This window comes from Pieris rapae, chromosome 12 (genome assembly GCF_905147795.1).
Source record: "Pieris rapae chromosome 12, ilPieRapa1.1, whole genome shotgun sequence".
Lineage (NCBI taxonomy): Eukaryota > Metazoa > Arthropoda > Insecta > Lepidoptera > Pieridae > Pieris > Pieris rapae.
Genome location: NC_059520.1, coordinates 6,110,386 through 6,132,708, shown reverse-complemented (window position 1 = coordinate 6,132,708; position 22,323 = coordinate 6,110,386). Strand labels below are relative to the sequence as shown.

General features: G+C 33.6%; 1 protein-coding gene across 1 annotated transcript in view; it reads left to right on the top strand.

Annotated features, from left to right (window-relative positions):
• Positions 1 to 379: 379 nt before the first annotated feature.
• LOC111002934 overlaps positions 380 to 22,323 on the top strand; it is a 42,803-nt gene continuing 20,859 nt past the window's right edge. The window contains exon 1 of the mRNA XM_022273231.2: positions 380 to 981. Coding sequence (XP_022128923.1) covers positions 529 to 981 — 453 coding nt within the window. The 5' untranslated portion in view covers positions 380 to 528. The remainder of the gene's footprint in view (positions 982 to 22,323) is intronic.

The following is a 22,323-nucleotide window of genomic DNA, read 5'->3' as shown; positions in this document are numbered from 1 at the left end:
AACCTTTGCTAGACATATTTAATAATAATAAAAGCCTTTATTGCTGTAATTGCTAGACATATAATTCATTACAATTGTTTTACGTAGGAGGTCACAATCACACTATCGTAGTATGTAATGCAGACACAAATTTACAATTTTCTACTGCGCCACCTATTTGTTTTTATTGTAAAGTCTCAAATTCCATGTAAACTCAAGTGAGCAGTCTGGGCGGGCGGTGATGAGTCTCCGAGAAGGCCGAGAGATGGCTTTTCGCGTTTTCCGTGAAGTTGTCACGAGGCGGGGTTGGGGTGCGCGCGCAGGTTATATAACGGCGGCGGGGCAGGCGGGACGGGGGGCGCGGGGCGATCGATGCGCGGCCGGGGGGAGTCCACGGCAGTCGAGCGGCGAGCGAGCGACATGGCGGCGCGCCCACCCCGCGCGGCGGCCCCGCGGCCCGGGCCGCGCGAGTAGGTCGCCATGCGCGATGCGGTATGAGGCAGCGGCGCGCCCGGCGGGCCGGCCCCCGCTAGCGGCGCCGCCCCCGCCATGCGAGCGCCGCCGCTGCTGCTGCTGCTGCTGATGGCGGCCGCGGGCCTGGCCGTGAGTCCGCTCGCGCGCCTCAACCCCTGGCTGAGCGCGTGCGATCTGGAGGAGGAGGGCGCGAGCGCGGGCAGCGAGTGCGCGGCGTGCGGCGGCGGCGGCGCGAGCGCGCTGGCGGGGCAGGACGTGCCCGCGCTGTGCGCGCTTGGTGCAGGAACGCGCGCGCGTCGTCTGGCGGCGTTGCGGCTGCGCGGCTGCTGCGAGCGTTCACCCGCCTCAGCGCTCGACCGCGGCGCGCGCGCCGACGTGCTTGCCGGCGGGCCGCGCTGCGAGCGCACCCTGCGAGACCTCCTAGCTCTGGACGCGTTGGTGGCGCGCGTACATTGCGATTTCGTCACCATCCTTCAGCGCTACGACTGCGACCAGTCCTATTCTGTTCACACCTGTAACGAATGCCAGGTGAGTTTCCGCTAAGGTAACTCGACACACTTAAAGCAAAAGTTATCAGAGGGAGCTTCTATTGAACATGGAATAACTTCTCAATCATCCTGCGAAATCCAGGACATACCCAACAGGACAAAAACATTGTAGGAATATAACCTATTTCAGCAATCAGTTTCACAGAAATAGTCGAAATTCATACATGGTTAATAGGTAAATATCATGACAAAAGACGCACCGGTGACATAAAAAGTCCTGCTCTTTTCAAGTTTTTTTCTTCGAAATAGCAAAAGACAGCTAAACTTTAAGTTATTGATTCGATCATGTATTCGGTATAACCTCTTGAGTATACCGCGTGACCCACGTCAATGGTTAGAGATTATATAGGTATCGATCGCCCCTCACAAACCACGCTTCTTAACCTTAGCTTCTACAGACGGTCTTCGTCTCTATTGAAAATACGTCCTCTATATTCAAGTAAGGCCTGAGGAGACAGAAATTTTCACGTATGCGTTATATAACCAAAGGACGTTAAACCAGTCCAAGCTTTAGTAATAGTATTTATAATTTAGTAAGGCCTTTATGGTACATAATAAATGATGCCTTTTTTTCATTTTCGAACCCTTTTTATTTTATTAACATAAAACAAGGTTACGACAACCAAGGAATTCTACTTGTACTAATAGTTATTGTAGTTTTAAATTAAATAGAACTTATCGTGTATTTATTTATTTGTAAGTTAGTATTTTAAAGTGTGGAGAAATTCACACTCTGTTACATGATTTCCTATAAATCATGATTTAAAATTCTCTCTGAAAATTATTATAAATTTAGATTAAAATACTTAATAGTTAGTTACCAAAATAATAAAGGTTATTTCTATGATTAAAGGCCACAATATACAGGTAATCAAAGGTAAGAATGAATGTGTGTTATAATTTGATTCATGGTTCAGTTTGGGTGAGGATACTACAAAACAAATGAAACATTTAATCCACAGGGACAAAAGTGTTACATAAATAAAAGTAGTAGCTGGCCTTTTCTGAACGATATTCGCCGGGCTATCGCTTCTATCTCCTCAGCAACGATGGGGCGCCGGTTTACAGAACCCCCCTAGGCATCACGTTAAAAAATCAGTACAATAAAACTTAGAAAAGATGAAGAACGTATAAAGTTTAATAGAGGACGCTAAGCAAAATCAATAACACTGTAAATAAATACCAGATAAATATTAGTAATTAATATAATGAGATGGATACATTTATATTAAAGTGTGCGCGACCAAAGTCACTTCTTGTAGAGGTACTTAAGCAAAGTATAGTGCAGTCACGAATCAGCTAAGGAAGGTTGTTCGAGCATTTAGTGGCGTTATTGGTATAACTACTCTTAAAAGCAGTAAAACAGTTGTTGGGTATCCTGAGACCAAATAAATCTAAACGTTTATTACATATTGCATAGAGATTTTTTATTTCATCGCTTTATAATTTTTTTTTTAAATAATTGAAATAAAGCAAACTACGAAGGGTACCAATTTATTAAGAACTGTTTTATTTTGTGGTTATAAATTATATTTATAAAATATTAGAAAATTGAGTAATTTAATTTAAGAACTATGTCTTACGTTTATAATAAGTCCCCTCTGTTTGTTATACCAAATTAATTAATAAATAATTTCCATTTTTATCGTTTTCAAACGCTTTTTTTATTTACTAAATAAAAAGGGTCCGTCAATCTAGGAATCCTATTTCTACTAGGTAGTTTTTTAGTTTAGTTTTAAATTGAATAGATCGTATTCATTACTTACTAATCACTTATTTTTTTTTACTTTCGAACATTTTTATAAAAGTTTCGAGAATTTGCCAAAACTTATTTTTCTCTAAACCAGTCAGATAGTTACTTTAAGAAAATAAATAATCGCGTTTTTAAAGTTCATACTTAAGAAAAAAATGTGTTTTATCTCAAGTCTGGTTTATTAACTATCGCCTACAAAGCAAGCCGATTTCAATAATATTCAACCAGTCAGTATTAACATGAAACAGTGAGTACACTATGGCGTTTTAACTATACAAGAATGACTCAAACAGCCACAGGCACATAAAGTTATTCCTAGTTAGTTAAATAATAAATTAAACACTGTTTTGTTACCACTTCAATAATAGTGTTTGATCCCTCACACCTTAACTACGGGCAGTCATAAAACACTGAAAATGACGCCATTGGGGGACTACGTGTCGATGATGCAAACTCTCTTTATAGAATTTCTTAGAACTAAACCTACGTTCAATCTATATGGGTTATAGGTCTCCACCGTACTAGGAAAATTAGGGAAATCAACTGAACGGCTTCTGAGGCGAATTAATTTTCTGGTAGTGTGTCAATGTCTCGACCTAATTATATAGAGTTGGTGCATTCCTCGCCAGGAATAGGTATCGCAATACAACGAGGAAATTCTAGTGTTACCACTACCACTACCACAGGGAACTTTTTAAATTGTATTACTTTTCTTTTTATTGATTTTTAATTAGGAAAGAAAATTGTAAATACTATATATTTGATTGTTATGTTTAGATGCCTGAATACAATTATCTTGTTATATAGAGTAATATCTTTAGTCGAGCTTACTTGGTCATATTTTTAAAGCGATAAATGAAGAAGATGCCAGTAGCCATTTGAAATATTATTTTGTATGTAATATACAAAATAATATACACTATAATATACAGACATTCTCTTTATGTTCGTTTTTATTTTTTTATGTATATGTACTAGTAATAGAGGTAGTGCGGTCTGATTCACTTACGGATTCTATATGCAAAATGCTGCTAGTCGTAGTCGCCACGAATTTTATAAAAGGAAAAACGTTTGATAACCTAACTTATTTCTTGACGGTATCGTCAATATATTCGTCTACGACGATTTCAGTTTTCGACAGCTTGAAGTTATCGATTTACATATAAATACTATTTGTATTCGATCCATGTTCGTATGTCCGTTTACTTCAAACTACGCCCACCAACACCTATTAAGTTGTATATAAGTTTAATAAAATTGTCAGTGATGACTACGAAGTAATTATATAACGTTATGTGAGGCTTAAAAATAACATTTCTTCGACAAGCCTTATTTTTTATACGGAGCGAAGTGTCAGTAGCAGGTCGGTCAGGGGTGAGTCGTCAGTACCTAATGCGTATATAACTGTCCATTGCAGACTGCAGTCGGACGTTACCTGTGTTTGAGATACTTGAAAGCTTTTACGTTTTCCACATTGTTAACTGTGCTCAGTTCAATTGCATGGGACGTAGACGTTATTTCTTTTGCAACGTCACATAATCCTTTACGATTTCTCAAGCTTATAAATATAGATAAATCTAGTATTATAATAAGTATTTTCATGTGCTTTTCCTCATTTTCGCATTTGTAATTTTCTGTGATTTGAAAGATAAATTTGCAAGCGCTTTTTAGTCAACAAATTCTTAACATGAGCCTCTCATCAGAACTAAGCCTCATGATCAGAGGATTCTCTTTTATATATATTACTCCTCAGAAAATTTAATTACGTCATTGTAGACATCTACTGTTTAGAACTAAAATTTCAATTCTTATGAAATCGTATATGCAGTGATTGTCATACTTAGAAGCATTGAAGGCACAAACGCATGCTAACGCACCAGTCAATATTACATCATAAATACATAAAATTTACTGTAGTCTTTTTGAAACCTGTTCCCGATTGTCACCATCTAAATATTCAATTTCGTATTGTGTTAAACGTAACCTAACCTAAGTTCAACAAAGAAGACGTCGTGAGTCTCCATTAAAGAAATTATGCTAGAAAGTATATACAATTACTAAGTAGGTAGTATGTCTGTCGAAAGAAAAATCACAATTATATAACAGTCTGTGACATTGAATATAAATCTATATTACAGCTAAAAGTGGGAATCATTGAACACTAGGCCCTGAATCTTGACCGAGTCTCACCCTAACGTCCCACACAGTCAATATATAGATATATAATATGTCAGTATCATAAACTAAAGAAATAAATATTCTCGATCTTCCCACGCTTGTCTAAAATCCATGGACAAGACACTAACGAAGTTATGTCGACGTCAAAAATGTAACTAAGTAGTTGTAGTAAAAAACACAAGTCATTAAGAACAAAAATGAGTTATGACTGGGTCCTGGATTAAGGTTGGGAAATCAGGTGACAAAGTGACACGGGAATTACGTTTCATTCAAAAACACGTTTGGACTTTCTTGTACGCATGTGCGGATTACGCGCATGCGATGTGACATACACAATTTGGCAATGATTTCACTAGATAGCTTCGTATGAAAATACATTTAAATTATCGCGTCTAAGATTTTATTTTGTATGGGATTTCTTCTTACTTTTTAGTGACATTTGACTTAATATATGGATTAGCTGGGTCTTTCACATTTGATATAAAATATATAATTCAGTAAAATTACCCATTCGGATGGGAAGTCATTCCTTACAGTCTGTAAATGGATTAGTTGCTTTAATGATCCTTGAGAAGAGAACGTAAAATCCGATTGAGATATTTTGAATAACTAATTGCATCTCGGTAGTGATTATCTTTCAAATAGTTTTGACCAAAAGCGATCTAACATTTTCAACTGTAACATCGAACCTTTCCATAATAAAGAGGTAGGTTAAGTACATATATGATATGTACTGGGGAAGTATAAACGTGCAATTTTATACGTCCGGGCTTAGACTCGGCGGACAAATTGTTTAAGGCGTTATGTCCCTCCGCCGGAAAGGGCGACACGGAAGTTTTCCGTAGAAGGCGACGCGTGTCGAACGACGATATTTCATACGTTATTATAACGTACAAAAGATTTTTCATGTGGAATTTAAATTTATTACATTTGAGTTTTAGGACAAAATTTATTATATTTTATCCTTTAATTACCATTCCACATCAAATCGGTGTAATAAGAACATTTCTTGCAGAGCCATATTAATTATAAAAAGCTGAACGACATTACATATTATATTAGAAATAAAATAAAAAAGATTAGTACATAAAATATATAACTAGCCATATACTTTGTGTACATGGCTTGTTATATTTTTTAGCCACAATAAAACAATGAAAACCTCAAGTGGCACTCTCAGTTTCTGCATCTTAATGCAGAAACGTTGCATAACTATGTTGGTTAGAATAATAGGAATCAGTTTGTGAACTGCAAAATGGAGTAAGTTAAGGGGTATCTTGTCACAAGGTAAAGAGTCACTTGGGGCTTGTTTGCGCGCAAAAGCGTGCTCAACCGCGGTGCTAACATTGACTAAAATATTCATTTATTAACAGAAAATATATGAATTCACGAATCAAATAAATTTAAAATGTTTTCGTGTGATTGTAAATCGTAGATATGAAACATTAACGAGTCAAATACTAAACTTGTACGTACAATTTACATATATGTGTATATTATTTAATTATACGTATTATTATTACATACTGTTTATGTACCTTAGATATTAACAGAAGAGATTCCTTGAAAGTACTTTGAATTGGATAGTTTAAAGGGGAGTTCTCGAACGTATAATACGAAAATGTATCTTTTAAATACATTTGGACAGTTATTCGTAATCCATCATTTTTCCCGCCACTTTTATGGCAAATAAATATTATGATTATTAAATAGCGCGAACTTCATGTTGTTTGCTATATTTTTAATTAGCCTAGTCTCTTAGCAGCTACATTTGAAAGATTATGCTACGCTATCCCATAGAAACTATTTGATTTTCTGGTATTCAAGTACTAAATAAAACTAAAATTTTCTTTTTACATCCTTTCTATTTCCAAATTTTCTCCCCATAAAAAATATTCTTGAGAGTTCGAGGAAGAAAAAAATACTTAACTTGGTGTTTAAGTTTTGCTATTTGCAACATATTTTGCGATTCCTTACTATTTATATAAATTTAATATTACTTGTAAATAAGCAAATACTACAATTAAATAAGAAATCACATCATCAATCATGACAAGTTTTTAATACTTTGATATCAAATTATATATATACTATATTGCACGAAGTATATTACTTCAAAGAGTTTCTGTTTCTAACTGTAAAGCAATGCATACTTGAAAAAAAATTGCGTTAACATGCATTAAATGACTTTTCATTTAAAAGTACTTTAAAGCATTCTCCTATGTTTATTTGATGATTAACTAATAAAAATTATGTAAAGCGAAACTAACTTCAAAAAATAAAAATAAAAAATATATTAATTGATTTGACATCTTAAAAGACCCATTCGATCTGTTCCAATTCACTTTGAGGGTGGCTGGAGTACTTCGTACCAGCATTAATCACAACCCGCCTCTGTAGCTCTTAAAGCTTTCGCATTCATTATTTTTCTTAGTTTTCTAAAGCTTTTAACGTCTTTGGTCTGGCCAATAAACATGCAAACGAAACCAATTCAAAATGATATTGGAATACGAATATTTTTACAGTAACATTTATTAGTTTAGTTTTCTTTAACATTTATAAAAAGGTTGCTTCTTTTATTTATCAATGCAGAGCCTAAACCACAGGGATTATAGCTTGCAAATGACAGCTCATACATTGTATAATGAAAATATCTATGGAGGGTTTTTTTTAATTAAATAGTCTGATTACTTTTTATAAATAAACAGGTAAAATACCACGTTTATTCCTGTGAATTTCAGTAATAAATGCGGTCGAAGTCGTAGTTATTTCCTAGTATATAACTAGCGTTATAAAAATACTAATCAGGTTGACGCCGAAGACTTTTAAACAATAAGTAGAAAGCCCTGCGGCTCTGCAGCTCAATATATCCTTGACGCAACATAAAAATGGGAGTAAATTGTCAGTCGTAGGTTAAAGAACAATACAAAAGGTGACGCCGAATATGGATAGCCTTAAACAAATATTTTAAAATACTCGTAAACATATGTATTACGAAAAATAATTGTTTCTTAAAATTTATTTATAAAAATTAGCCCTACGCGTAGCAACCTCTTTCAAAAGTGCTACGGAAATGTAAGTTCTACGCTATAATGTAGTGCATACGCCTGGCATGTATTTTACGAATGTATCTAAATAATCTAATTTATCATTCGCAACATTTAACAACAACTCAATAAATGAATTATTAATTGCAAGCATAATTCGAGTTGATTCAACTAGTGTTAATAGACGATTTGACAGAAGAGTGTTAAAATTCCTTAAATAATTTTGAATAATTCTTTAATTAGTTATTACACGAAGATCTCTGGCATTGAGAGTGTCCATGGGCGGCGGTATCACTTAACATCAGGTGAGCCTCCTGCCCGTTTTCCCACTGTTCCATAAAAAAAAATAGTTAAGAAGGCCATTTATTTGCCATTAAGTAAAATTAAATGTTTAGACCCGAAAGGTGTGGTGTTTCATTTTAATAATGACATGGCAACTCTACCAGAGATGCCCAAGCCCAATCGGCATAGAATTTATAAATTTGTGATGTAATTTTTTATATGTGAAAGAAGAGAAAACAAACAGTCTTTGTAAAAGAATATTCACAACAATTACTCTAATTGTTTTAAAAAGTATTAAGTAGCAACAAACTTCTCAATTGCGACCGCACGTTCAAAGCGGAGATCACTCAAAAAGAAGTTTAAATTGAGTAGACTAACAGTATGTAACATGAACCGAGAGTCCAAAACTTCGTCATAATTAAAGGCTGCCGTGAAAATTAATATTCCGTTTCTGCGGTAGCGAGTCACGACTTATGTGCGACAATGCGGTTTATTATATAATTTTGATTTAGAAATATGCCATTAAACGTTTGCTTGAAAAATTATATGCATTATTACATAATTCATAATTTGTATTGCGTACGAATATTTTCTTTCAAAACCAAAATTAAAATTCATTTATTCAATTTAGATGCGTCTTAGGGCATGCTTATGAATGTCAAAAACGTTTACAAAATTCGCAAAAGAGCAAAACTACGCCAGCTACGTTATACATATATAAAAACTATTAATAGTCAAATTTGATTAAATAAGTGTAACCAGCAAATAGACAAAGAAATCCTTTGAAAGACTAAAAGTACGTCTGAAGCTGCCAATATCACTACGTAGAATTGCGTTGCTGTACTGTGCCGACTGTGAACCGGGAATCTCTTCAAAACCCTCGGCCGTAGCCAAAAGAGCTACTCATAATTATACTATTGAATTATCGATCTTGTATCACTGTATCCATCGAAAGGAGTTATATATTTCTTACAAATCTTAAATGCATTTAATAAATCACAAGGTATCACAAAAAGCACAATCACTGCGAAGGGGTCTGCAAAACGGAGTAATTATGTAAGTACGTCAACGAATTAGTGCGGGCGTTGGCAGCTTGCCAACTGCATACGGCCAGGAAATAAAGCCGGGTTACAAAGTTTGCACCTCGCAAATTATCATGAAGAAAACAGCCTTTAGATTTACGCTATCACCAGTTATACGCAATTTATTACTCGTCGAAATTTCATATAATATATAATGTTAAATAATCTGGAATCGTATTAGTTGTGAATAATTCGACTTTTGTGGAATAGCTACATATTATAAATACAGGATTATCATAAACGCATTTCAATTTATGCAAAAAAAGGTCTTATTCTAATATTACTTAAGGGGGATAAGTAATAAAATAATAAATTTAATATTTATCCTGGCTTTAAATAAAAAAAAACTTTTAAAATTCTTATAAAACTGGGCTGTTGAGAAATGTTTGCATGTGCAAAATTCTTTAAGAAGAGGCGTGTCTAATGGCGACAAAGGGTGCTTCGTCCTGTCGTCACTTTGATGTTGAGACTCCCAGAACGTGACCCAGTGTTTAAGCTTTGTACCAGTTCTCGAAACTTTTTAATTTAAGATTAAGTTTAAATTCAACAACAAATCATATTTACTATACTTGAAGAAAATACTTGTTTTTGTCTGCTGCCTCTGATTTAGTATTTCACCGTGCGAATACTCCATACGACAAAATTACGCTCAACAAAACCTACTCGTATTTTATGTATTTCATAATTACAGAAGTATTCATATTTTATACATTTTTTTAACCACAACCTAGCAAACGATATACATAGTCTTCGCGGCACACAAGTTATTGTTTGAGTTGAAATCATAAAAGTTGTTCGTATATTAATCCGTAGCGAGCGGGCGGCGCCGATCAAACACGAGCGGAATCAATATGGCCGCGGCACAGCTGATCCGTGACCTCACCCCGCGCTCCGCGCCCCGCACCTACACGAGTTAATTCATCGTCTTACCATTTTACCCTTTACTCTTTTTTTAATTATTATAAACTTTACTCGACTGGGTTATTCATTTGACAGTCTTGTGGGCTTTAAATAAGACCATCAAATATAAGTCTAACTTAATTTTTATTTATTTGTTTAATTATAAGTAATCTAACAGCTTATACTTATACATATTATAAGACAATACAGAAATCCACAACATACTACATAGATAAACAATATATGCATATGAAACAGAAAACAAGAAAGTACATTAATAGACGAAGATACAAAAAAAACTAAAGTAAACTGAAATTTTATTTAAAACTCTTACTAACTTAACTAATACCAATATTACGAAATGTAAACTTTAGATTAATAATAATAATAATAATAATAATAATAATCATAATAGCCTTTATTCAGATACATTACATATTTTATAATAATAATAATACCTTGTTAATGTAATTTTGATTGTTATGAATCCTTCGCATTTTTAGCTTCTTTTATCTCATAATGGTGCAGATGCTTCGATCGGGTGCTGTTTACTTTTTTGAAATCTATCATATCCCAAGGTGACATATAATGCGGGCTTAAGATCGTTTCTCATTACTATATGCTTCCGTTTAAACGATTCGATTCCGTACCTTCTTTTATCTCTGCCTTTTATTAAATTTAAGAAATGTATTAAAAAAAGCTGTGTAAAAGGGCTTACTACAAAATTAGTGATTATCTAGTTGATAGAAGGGCCTGGGACTAGTGCTGGGCAGGCTACTTCTAATTAATTTGCTATATTTCTTTTACATATTGTAGAATTGTTTGATGATTTGCTTTTTTTTTTTCTCTCGGCCAACACCCTGTGTCTTCTTTGCCGATGAGTAGGGATGCCAACAGGCTCGAATTTAATGACGTGGAATAAGTGATACCATGATGATCTTATGTTCCAAAATTAACGAATTTTTTTTAAAGCATTTACTTATTAAATAAAGTAGTCTTTAAAGTATTGTGGTAAAGTTGTATAACTTAAAAATACACCTGTAACAATAAAAAATCATTAAAGAATAACAGGAACCTTGACACGAATCATCACACTTCCAGTTCAGTAATTTGAGAGAAAAGTAAAATCAGATTTAGTGCCGGAATAAATAACGAACCGTTGAAGTATACGTGTCATCGTGTAACAATATTGCAAATGAAATCTCACCGCAAACAACGGCACTAATTAATTAACAGCACTAACAGTGTTTACATGATCCATCAATTCTCTGATTGTGTCATGAAATAATAACTTGAGTGTATCGATTAACTGCTAATGTTTTAGCCGCAAAACGTGGTCAGTTATGGCTATGGCTGATCTAGCGCTAAAAAGGAATTTTCTAATGACAATTTACTTTGTTGTTGTCAATAAAAATGTTAATTATGACTGATATTTGACATACTAGCTGCTGTGCTGCTGTTCTGCTGCTGGCTCAGCATTATGCTGTTCCTCAGAATAATGCTGAGACAGCGCCATTTACAGCCAAAACACACACGCATTACACACTTGAGACGAACCAAATGGGAAAAGAAAAAAAAAACTTTTATATATCTTTCAATATAATTTTTTATCTTTGATTATTGTCATTTTGTGTGTTTATGTGTGTGTTTTTTTTGTTTGTAATAAATGATATGTCTATGTATAGACATAGATTAAGCGTTTAATATGGAGATATATAACGTATGGTCTATGTCCATATTAAACGCTGGAGATATAGCAATGCTTCCCGCTATTATTTGACGCAAGCTTATATTCGTCTTATCAAAATCGTGTTACTGACTGATTGATTGAGACTGATTTTAATTTAGATTATTTAATTATAAATTACAGTACATTACTATATTTAGATTTTTATACGTTACAGTTTATCTAACAAGTCAAAATTCATATATTTTTCTCACGGAAAAATGTATAAAATGGTTTTTATTCCGTGCAATTTACGTGGGATTAGAAAGAATGTGTTACAAAAATATCTCATGTTTAACGGCCGTCATCAAAGTAATACTCAGTGCAGCACCTACATTGAAGTTATATCTCGAAAATTCGTGGAAAATACAGCTGGTTTGACTTTCATTCTCGTTCATTGTTGAGTGTTCGTAGTCATAAGTTCATATTATGTTTGTTATTTCAACTCATACAATTTTTAAAATAACCTTCATTTTATTTTCAAGTTACTGTTTATAACTAATTTCGCCTAGTAAACTAAAGCTTCTTATCTTAAGCATTCTTCAAGCAGATACAAATTAAGTACTGAATATGATTTTGTCCCATTCGGTGTCTTGGTCCGTTGGTCCGCCCTTGGTTCGTGGGGTCCTAGCGCTTTTTAGGGAATTACCAAAAAGGTTAGTCGACATTACAGGAGAACGAAGAGCTGGCAGCTACCTCGCACAAAGAATTAGTCTAGCTATTCAAAGGGGGAACGCTGCCAGTATCTTCGGAACCTTGCCTAAAGGGACTCCTTTTAATAATATTGTTTTAATTATTAAATTTTAAGGTTAGTTTTTAGGTATATTTTTATGTATTATGTTAATTAAGTAGTTGTCACATAAAAAAAATAACATTCAAATAAATAATACATCTTAATTATATAATACTAACGCAAAGATGAACTTTTAGGTGTTCTGCTGTTTATTTTTATTCAAAATGACATTTAATTGACCAGAGGCAAGATAATTAACATACAAAGGTTATATTTTATGTGTTAATAAATTAACTCATAAAGTATAATACTAAAAGAGAGTTACGTCGTAGCCTAGTACGGCACCCGGCGTAGCATAGTACTTCGCCGTACTATTTAATTACATATTATTGTATTCTAATAAAAATAAACAAAAATGTTAGTGTGCTATGGGTATAAATATAAATAAAAAAATATATTCATAGTTTTAAAAATAAAATAAAAGTATATATTTAAAAAAAATTGGAAATAGCCCACGTTTATTTTACGAAAAGAAGTTGGTGTGGTGGAAACACACTGCACACAGTTTTCTGGCTACCAGGACGTCGAATAGATTTAAATAATTACTTATATACTAAGGCCAGTGACATTTACACTATAACTTTATAACCATTATACCGTTAAAATTGCACGTAAAACCTCATAAACCGATTGAATCATTGACACTCCATAGATAGCCGTACAAGAAACCTGTTCTTGACAAGAATTCTTTTTTTGAATATAGGACTACATCCTGTTCAAAAAACATTGAATAAAATGATGTCTGGTTAGCAAAATTTATAATTGTTTAATTTCTGTAATATTTTTTTAAATTTAAATTTAATTTTGATTATGTTATGTTATTAAGAGCAGTGTTGGCACAGTGGTTTCAGCGAGCGACTCTCATACCTGAGATCGTAGGTTTGATCCCCGGCTGTGCACCAATGGACTTTCTTTCTATGTGCGCATTTAACATTTGCTCGAACGGTGAAGGAAAACATCGGGAGGAAACCGACATGTCTTAGAGCCAAAAAGCCTACGTCGTGTTTCAGGCACTGGATCACCCACTTGCCTATTAGATTTAAAAATGATCATTCAACAGATTCAGAAATCTGAGGCCAAAAGCAAAAGAGATTGTAGCGCCACTGATATTTTTATGTTATTAAGAAGTAGTAGACGTATTTATTGTATCTCCTAGACTATTGAACAGTCGCATAAAAATAATATTCTTTCATCATTTTTCTTTATTCGCTCTTATTGTAAACAGAACAGACCGTCGAAGCTAATAATGTTGGTATCCCAAGAGAGGATCGTTAATTATCAAGAACAAGTTGTCACAGTTCTAAAGCTCATCCAGCTCTTATCACTATGTGAACTTTTTAAGTGGATGTTTTTCTTTGGAGTTGTCCAAGTTAGAAATTACGAGTATGAGTTTTAAATGTGTTTTCGAGATGTGACGTTTAATAGGTTAATGAGATTAAAACTGAACTTCCTGTTCGGGGGAAGTTTTCTTGTTTTGCGATGGGTCAGTTTTTAATATTAATGTTCAATGTTATGAAAACATCGTTATGTCTTCCTTTCGTACTACAAATATTAACGTTAAGATCAATAAACGAATAAAAACATTGCAAGATGTTACATTGGATATACTTACCATTACAAAAAATATTCTACTTCAGCAATAAAAAAAACACCAGTATATTGATTTTACTATCTATATAATATTATCATGATTGTCAATTGTATTATAACCTATCTCATTTGACGGTTAATTTTGTTGTCACTTCATAAAAATATTGCAAATTTTTTAGAGGGGGGCAAACGGGCAGGAGGCTCACCTGATGTTAAGTGATACCGCCGCCCATGGACACTCTCAATGCCAGAGTGTTGTTTTTTTTTAAATCTGTGAATTACAACGGGTAAATAATTGATCCTTTTCATATTTAATGATTTGTCATTAGTAGGATTAAATATAGGTCACTAAGCACTACACGGCGCGTTCACCTGCTTTACAAGTTCTGCATTTAATATAATTTATGTAATAATTTAGTTGCTTAATTCAATATTATGAAAAGAACTTTATAAATAAAAGTGCCTTTTCTTCTTTTCAAATGAGCAACTCAATCCCACTGTACCTAAATATGCAAAAGCTTTAAATTTCTACGTAATTAACTCTTGAAAAGATGGAAAAGATACTTATTAAGTTACGCTAACAAATTATTAAAGGGTATAACCATGCGAATGGAGATTACGATTACGCATTACAAATTTTGGCACAAATTTGATTTTTTGTTTGTATTCTGTGTACAATGTTGTAATCATTTAAGTACCACGCAAAAATACCGTTGATCCGTAGAACTAGTTCTTTTTAAAAATTTTGCCCCACAATTTGGAGTCCGCACTTCTATCCTTTTGTCAAATTAGGTTAACGCTGTTTTTATATGCAAAGTACTTTAGTTAAATAAAGCAATTAGATTGGTTTACATTTACAAGACGCGTACATTCATATATTTATGCTCACATAAAAAAACTTACATAAAATTATCAGAATTTTACGTTAAATGTAATTTCAGTATTATCATGAAAACCTCTTGAGAATCTCCAAGTCCGGATTACTCGTCAAACAACTCAAAACTCTAAATCCATGTCACCTTTTTGATACCACTCGAAGGTACGAGTGCCACTACGTCCGCGTCAAACGAATTCATTCACTAGTCTGTTCTCAAATCGACTCTTAGCTAATCCATCTGCAGCTTTTTTTTTCTAATTTTTGATACAACACCATTAGTTATGTGTGATCGAATTAGTACATACCTCAAGACTGTGACTAAGAGTTACTAAAGGTATCGCTATTGGAAATACAGAGTAAGGAACTAGCGATCGCGTATGGGACTCGCATGTAGTGGCGTTAATAAATAAAGTATTAATTAAGTATAATATTATAATTATTAATATTAATTATAATTTTGTTTTTTTTTTACATTTCTAGAACATAGCATGATGTCTGGTTATGAGCACAAGGCGTGGCGTTCCGTCAACTTACAGTAATAATGGGATTTACTATATGTTACGTACCAATAGTTATATATCTTTATGAGGCTTTTAAAACCAAATTGTATAATTGTACACGACAATTACAGACAATAAACAGACCGATTATGAACGATTTGTCCACAACAGCCCATTGAATTTCATGAATAGGCCAGCGATTTACATAAAAGCCCATATAAAATTGTATTGAAAATTATTTATGTTCTTATAAAGTTGTAAGAATGAGTGATCGCTGTAAGGCCTTAGCCGGACCGCTTGACCCAAAAAGGTTTGAAGTGGACGATCGCGCCGATAGCCCGCGCCTGCCCCCCATTCCCCCACCATCTCCACACTATCCATGCTAATTATCTCTATAGCACTCATGTGTCACCCACTGTATATTATAAGACATCTTGTCTCTGACCAAGAGACACACGATTTTTTAAACAACGCAATTATTTGTTTGTTTAATTACATGGTGGCTTTACAGCAATCGTTGAAATGATTTTGATAATTCCTAATACGTATATCTAGGTAAAGCTCAACTAGATATTATAGTAATATTGAAAAGCATATATATAAGCAATGTGTTCATGATAGCAAGCAGCTGTAAACGAAGTCAAGTACATATTGAAAATCACGTGTTTTAATTAAATAGTGATAATAAAAGATTTTGTAAAACACAGAGTACTGACAGAAGACAGATTTTTTACAACTCTTTAAAATTATAAATTAATGTGAAAATCAATTAAACGTATAATATACCTAGAAATTTTCAATATATTTGAATTGGTCGTGACATACGCTAGTCTGTGCGGCGCATCGCTTTCCTTTCGTAGTCTGAAACTGAGAGGCGCGGGGAGGGGGCGTTGACCTACTCCCTCACACTTCCCGAGATACAAACGACTGTCAACCTTAAGCATTTGCTACAAGATTTATTTCCCTCTAACACACGCTGTGAAGGTTTATTGGAAAAATTTGTTCTCTACATTCGAGATACGGTTGAGAAGCTGAGTGCGAATTATACCGTTCTAGGGCGAGACAATAGAAAGTTCTTACTGCAAAATTTTTACTACAGCTAATTTAAAAAAAGCTTTCTAGGTCATGTAGGTGCTTTAATATACGTGTATTTCGACGATTTCCTTATACAACTTTAGAGTGAGATTTATTTTTCTAATACAATTGGATGGTTTTTACTTACTTACGTATTTTATTCAGATAATCAAGAACTATCCGTAACCCACCCATTGAGGCACAAGCCATGATATTTTTTCGCATGGATTCTATCCGTAACATCTTTATAAAATCGGACATGTGTAACCAACTAAATATACGGAGGCGATATTTCTATTAATAAAATGAAAAGTCAAAAAATACCTTCCTCGTCAAAATTAAACAGATGCAAAAATGTATCCGTCCCACGGGATTTTTATATAGGTCAACAATCAACTTACCTTTATTACTTACAATACTCCACTATGCTTGGTCACAGGGGAGCTCTGTTGTAGTAAGAGTAATTATGGGGAGTGGTTTTGTTTACTTATTTACTAAGATGTTTCTGTTACTAAAATTAATTCTGAATCATACAATGCATGACATTAATTTAAATAAAGGTAGGTATTTTCTAAACTAATATTATTTAAGAATTTATCTATGACTACCACGACACGACGGCATTGTTAAAAATGTATACACATATTTTTATAAAAATATTATTGTCATTACGGCGGTCTAACTGGCAAATCCTTTTCGTGTAGTGACAGAAGAATTAAATCTTAAGAATATTATGGGACATGTACATCATCAATCATACATATTTTTATGTCCCTTACGCCATAGTATCTAAAGCTGTCCTGTGTTAAAGTTTGCATCAAAACCTCCTAACTAATACTTATGTTGAGAGAGATTATAAAATCTGTAGATAGCTTTTTGTATATATGGTTAGACATGTATATGTGAATCTTTCATATTCATTCAGCTGGAACGTGATTTTAACTACCATAAATATAATTTTAGATTTGAACCAGAAGTTCCTGTAGCGTGTTCATCAAACCTCCTTCAGTTCAAATATAAATAACATATTGGCGTATATGAATTACCATTAAATAAAGGAAGGATGAAACCTTCAGTAATGTTGTGATTACATAAGTTACAAATGGCAGATGTCCAACTTAGGGACACCTGCACCCGCAGCATCCGCATTCAATGCGACAAATTGCATGAAGAATTGTCAACTTTTACAAAACGAAAGACGTTGTGAACGCAGTAATATTTTATTTTAACCAAAAGACGTATAATATTAATAATATATAAAATAAAATTGTGCTTTAAAACTGACTTTAGAATTACCCAATAAACTAATAGATAATAACTATTTGTTTTAGTATACGTTTTTTGTGTAGTCTTTGGCCTACGATTAAAAAATGTATACGAACATAGACCGAGAAGGTTCTAGGGCTTTCTAAAAAAAACAAAACTTTAAATCACGCACCTCAATGGACATTTCTTTCTAGGTGCGCAATTTAACATCGCGAGGAACCTGCCAAGTTAAGACTTAGACCCGAAAATCTGAAGGCTATCCACCTGAATTGCCTGTTAAGAAAACTCTTAACAAGTAAAAGATACAGGCTAATTCATTAAGGATCGTAGCACCTTTGGTTTATTAAAAGCTTTTATTATTCACCTCATTCATTTTCTAAATTTTGAAGAATTTATAATAAGATTGCATCTTTCTCTGAAAACTGTAGGTTTTCACGTGTTATCCTTTAAGCTAAGTAGGCTGCTTTTAATAGTAGGTGTGGTTAGGCAATTTACACTGTGGTAGTGACAGGCTTTATTTATTGGCCTCTTGTAAAGTGTTTCAAGCGTGGACATTGTTTTTCAGCTGCCAAGTATTTGTACTCAGTTAAAATGTATGAAAGGAAATCGTTGCGTCATATTTTATATTGGACGTAAAGACCCTTTTGTTCTCTCAAAACAAACTTAAGGTATTGTTTACAAATATACATTTTCACTGCGTAAAAAATAGAAATAATTTTATTCGTCTAATAAAGATTTTATTTATTTATTGATTAAAAAGCTTGCCAATGCTTGGTACACTGTTACATCGCTAAAAAAAGAAAATCACTAAATACAAATTTAAATGTGACAAGCACTTATAGGCAAACATAACATACACGAAGAGTTCTAATATTAAACAAAACAAAATAACTATTTGACAAAACAAAAAAACACTAGTAAAAAAAAATTGTGTGTGTCAACTCCGACGCACGACTGGAGTTTACTCCTTAAGTACGATTGTTTAAACATACGCAAAAAGAGTTTATCCAATTTAAAATAAGATTAATACCATATGAAAGGGTAAATTAACAAATTAATGAAAATAATATACATATATAAATATATATTTATTCATTTTATATACATTTATTATAACTAATCGGCGAAATATTTTACATTAAACTTACACAATAGTCAATTTCAGATGTGCACAAATATTTCATTAGGAATGTTGATATATTATGTAATTATTATTATCTGACAATTATCATTTATTTTTTAAAATAATCCAACCAAATTAGAAAGTTGCGCACCATAGGTAGGCAAAAAAGTAACGAGGTCATTCATCAGTAGATTTTACCTGTCATATTTTTCTCATACCGGGCGCCTTATATATGAAAATCTATTCATAAGGAGTAAACTCCAAAAATCTTAAGAAACTAAACAAAAATTAAACAAAAATGGATTTCAATGTGTGAGGTGATGGTGGATGGAGGTGAACTATGGATGTCCAGACCAAGCTCGTTTAAGATAAGATGATGCTCGGTGGCACAACCCATCTTGGGTTGTGAAAATACGCACATGCACCATATTCTGTAAATGTAACATTACTGTGTATGTCAAATATGACATAAATATCCAACGAAACATGTACAATATCTAAATACATCTTACCTATGAAATTACCCGAGTTTAATACTGACTAGTGCAAAGCTTCGAAGCTATCTGGCTAAACTTTACGATCTCCCAGCAAGCATTTGAGCAATAATTTGTTTTCCTCCGGTTATAGGGTTGCAGTAAATAAGGGTTGGTCGATACGACCCGCGTTCGGCCGCGTGACCCACGTGACCAAAATCACGTGCGCATTGTAATCTCCATCTATTAATCCCCTTATTAAACCCGATGTGAAAAAGATTTATATACTTACAGTACAAACGCTAAATTATTACGTAGACATTTTCTAAGTTTGCCGGAAGCCATTTGTTAAACAAATGAATATATGTCCAAAAATAGCTTTACAAGGAAAAATAATTCTTTAACTGGTTGTAATTATTTTCTTTTTTCGCCTTCATGCAAATGGAGACAGCTGAAGCTATAAATAATTAAAAAATATGAAAAGTATGCGATTCGGATAAATATATTCGACTGAACAACATGATGATTGTCACCGTCTATTCCTGATTTCGGGACGCGTTGTTTTTGTAATATATCGATACATTGCTCCAAATAACCATGAATGAATAATGGTTTAACCTAAAATAGTGTGGCTCTAACATGATTTGAAGTATACTAAAATAGGAGCAAGAGTTCAAGTTCTATTTTCATCAACCTGAAATAGTTTTAGGTCGCTGTCATGGATTAACTACGTCGGCAAAGACCTAATACATCTTTGAGGTCCGCTCCACTTTAAACGCTAAGATATTTATTATAAGCGTTTTCTATTGATGACGCTTATTTATCTAGTCTTAGCTCGTTAGTTCCAAAACCAGGAAAACCTTAGAGATCCCTACGCTGTCCATACCCACTGTGTATTTCCAGCGACATCTGGGACAGTTCTGTTTTCAATTATGACAAATTTCCGTTAGCTCTAGAATCTTTCAGGGTCTTTATTCTTTTTTGGTAGGCCATGTCAATTCAGAAGAAATTGTTTAAGATTATGTTATTAAGAGATTTTTGATGTACGAATACGAATACCTCGATTTTTATCTTTAGTTCTTCGGAATAAATGAAAGTCACAGACCGCCAGGTCAGGACTGTATGGCGGATGACTCATTATCACGACACCTGCCATAGTCAAATATTCAACAGTCCGTTTTGCGGAGTGCGCTGAAGCATCGTCCTGCTGAAGGAGGATCTTGCTTCGAGGGCGCTGCTGTTGTTTGTTTCCAAGACAACAGGCGAACAGCGATTGATATACCATTCTGCAGTAACTGTCCTTCCATATTATATAGGCTTCATTAAAAATCGCAGCTTATCATAGCCTTGTTGTTAACTAAGCCCACAACGAAAGTCATAATAAATCATTGAACGAAAATTTTCTCGCGTTAGGTTCATTTTTACGTGTAACAAGAGTTTTAGATTTGCCGCCAATTCATAAAAACAAATGACTTATGAATGCAATATTCTACATTAGGTTACCAAGAGTTCTAAAATTGAAATTCAAAAAGTTTTCATCAGCAATGTTTCTAACTGGGCAGTTCTAAACATTTTTAGTATTACCCACGTATTGTATACTTTAGTAATTAATATATAACATCAGAGGCTATTCCAAGGTTAGCTTTAGGTATGCAACAAGCTTAGACGCGGCTTAAGAAGCCCTTGCATATTTGATGTTAAGATGAATGAACAATTACGTCGACACTTACTTAATGAGCGGTACCTATTTAGGTTCTAGATTATTCATCTATGAAGACGGAAAACTTGAAACTTTATTTCCTATCTCATTCTGTCAGAATGATTCTTCGTGCCATTTATTCATCAACATAGATTCTTTTAACAATTAACGAAATAAATTATTTAATAAAAAATATAGTAGGTGGAATTTAAATGCCCTCTGTTCCTCACTTGTAAATTAATAATTAGAAATTACATTAATTTACTTTATATTATATACAATTTAAATATAAAAATAAAATAATACATAAAATTCAAATATATCCTATTTATTAATTTCAATACGCATATATTGTAAAATGCATGTTTCCCATCATTTTACACATATTTTATAGTCTTCCATGTATTATTCCGAACTAATGAACCTACATAAAATATATTGTATAGAAATATTTAAAAAATGTTATGAAACTCATAATGCATGCCCCAGATATATTAAATACCGTTCCATATATTAACAGGCTTTCTTTATACAGCTTTTGTTTCTTTAATAACATGCTTAGTGGATATTGTTTCATTAATATTATAGTCCCATAAATTCATAGTAATAGTTTGTTGAATATTTGTGTATTTTAGAACAGGTGAACTGTTCGATTTTATCAACGTTTCATCGTTTACCATCCATAGTTTTATACTAAGTTTGCCGCACACACGTGCAAACTTTAAGGTCGTTCGATGTGTGCATGCGTGGATTTCTCTTTTATGTCTACAATTAATAATTGCTTGTTCAGTGGCTTGATCTTGGAAAAATCGGCCACAGATCTGCATTATAAATAATATTAATTATTAATGGAACTCGTGATTTAGTTCGAATTAAAGACGCATCAAATATTATTAAACAGGCTTAAAAAAGTATGTTATGATATTAGTTTCAAGTTTGTATGCAATATAGCTTATTGA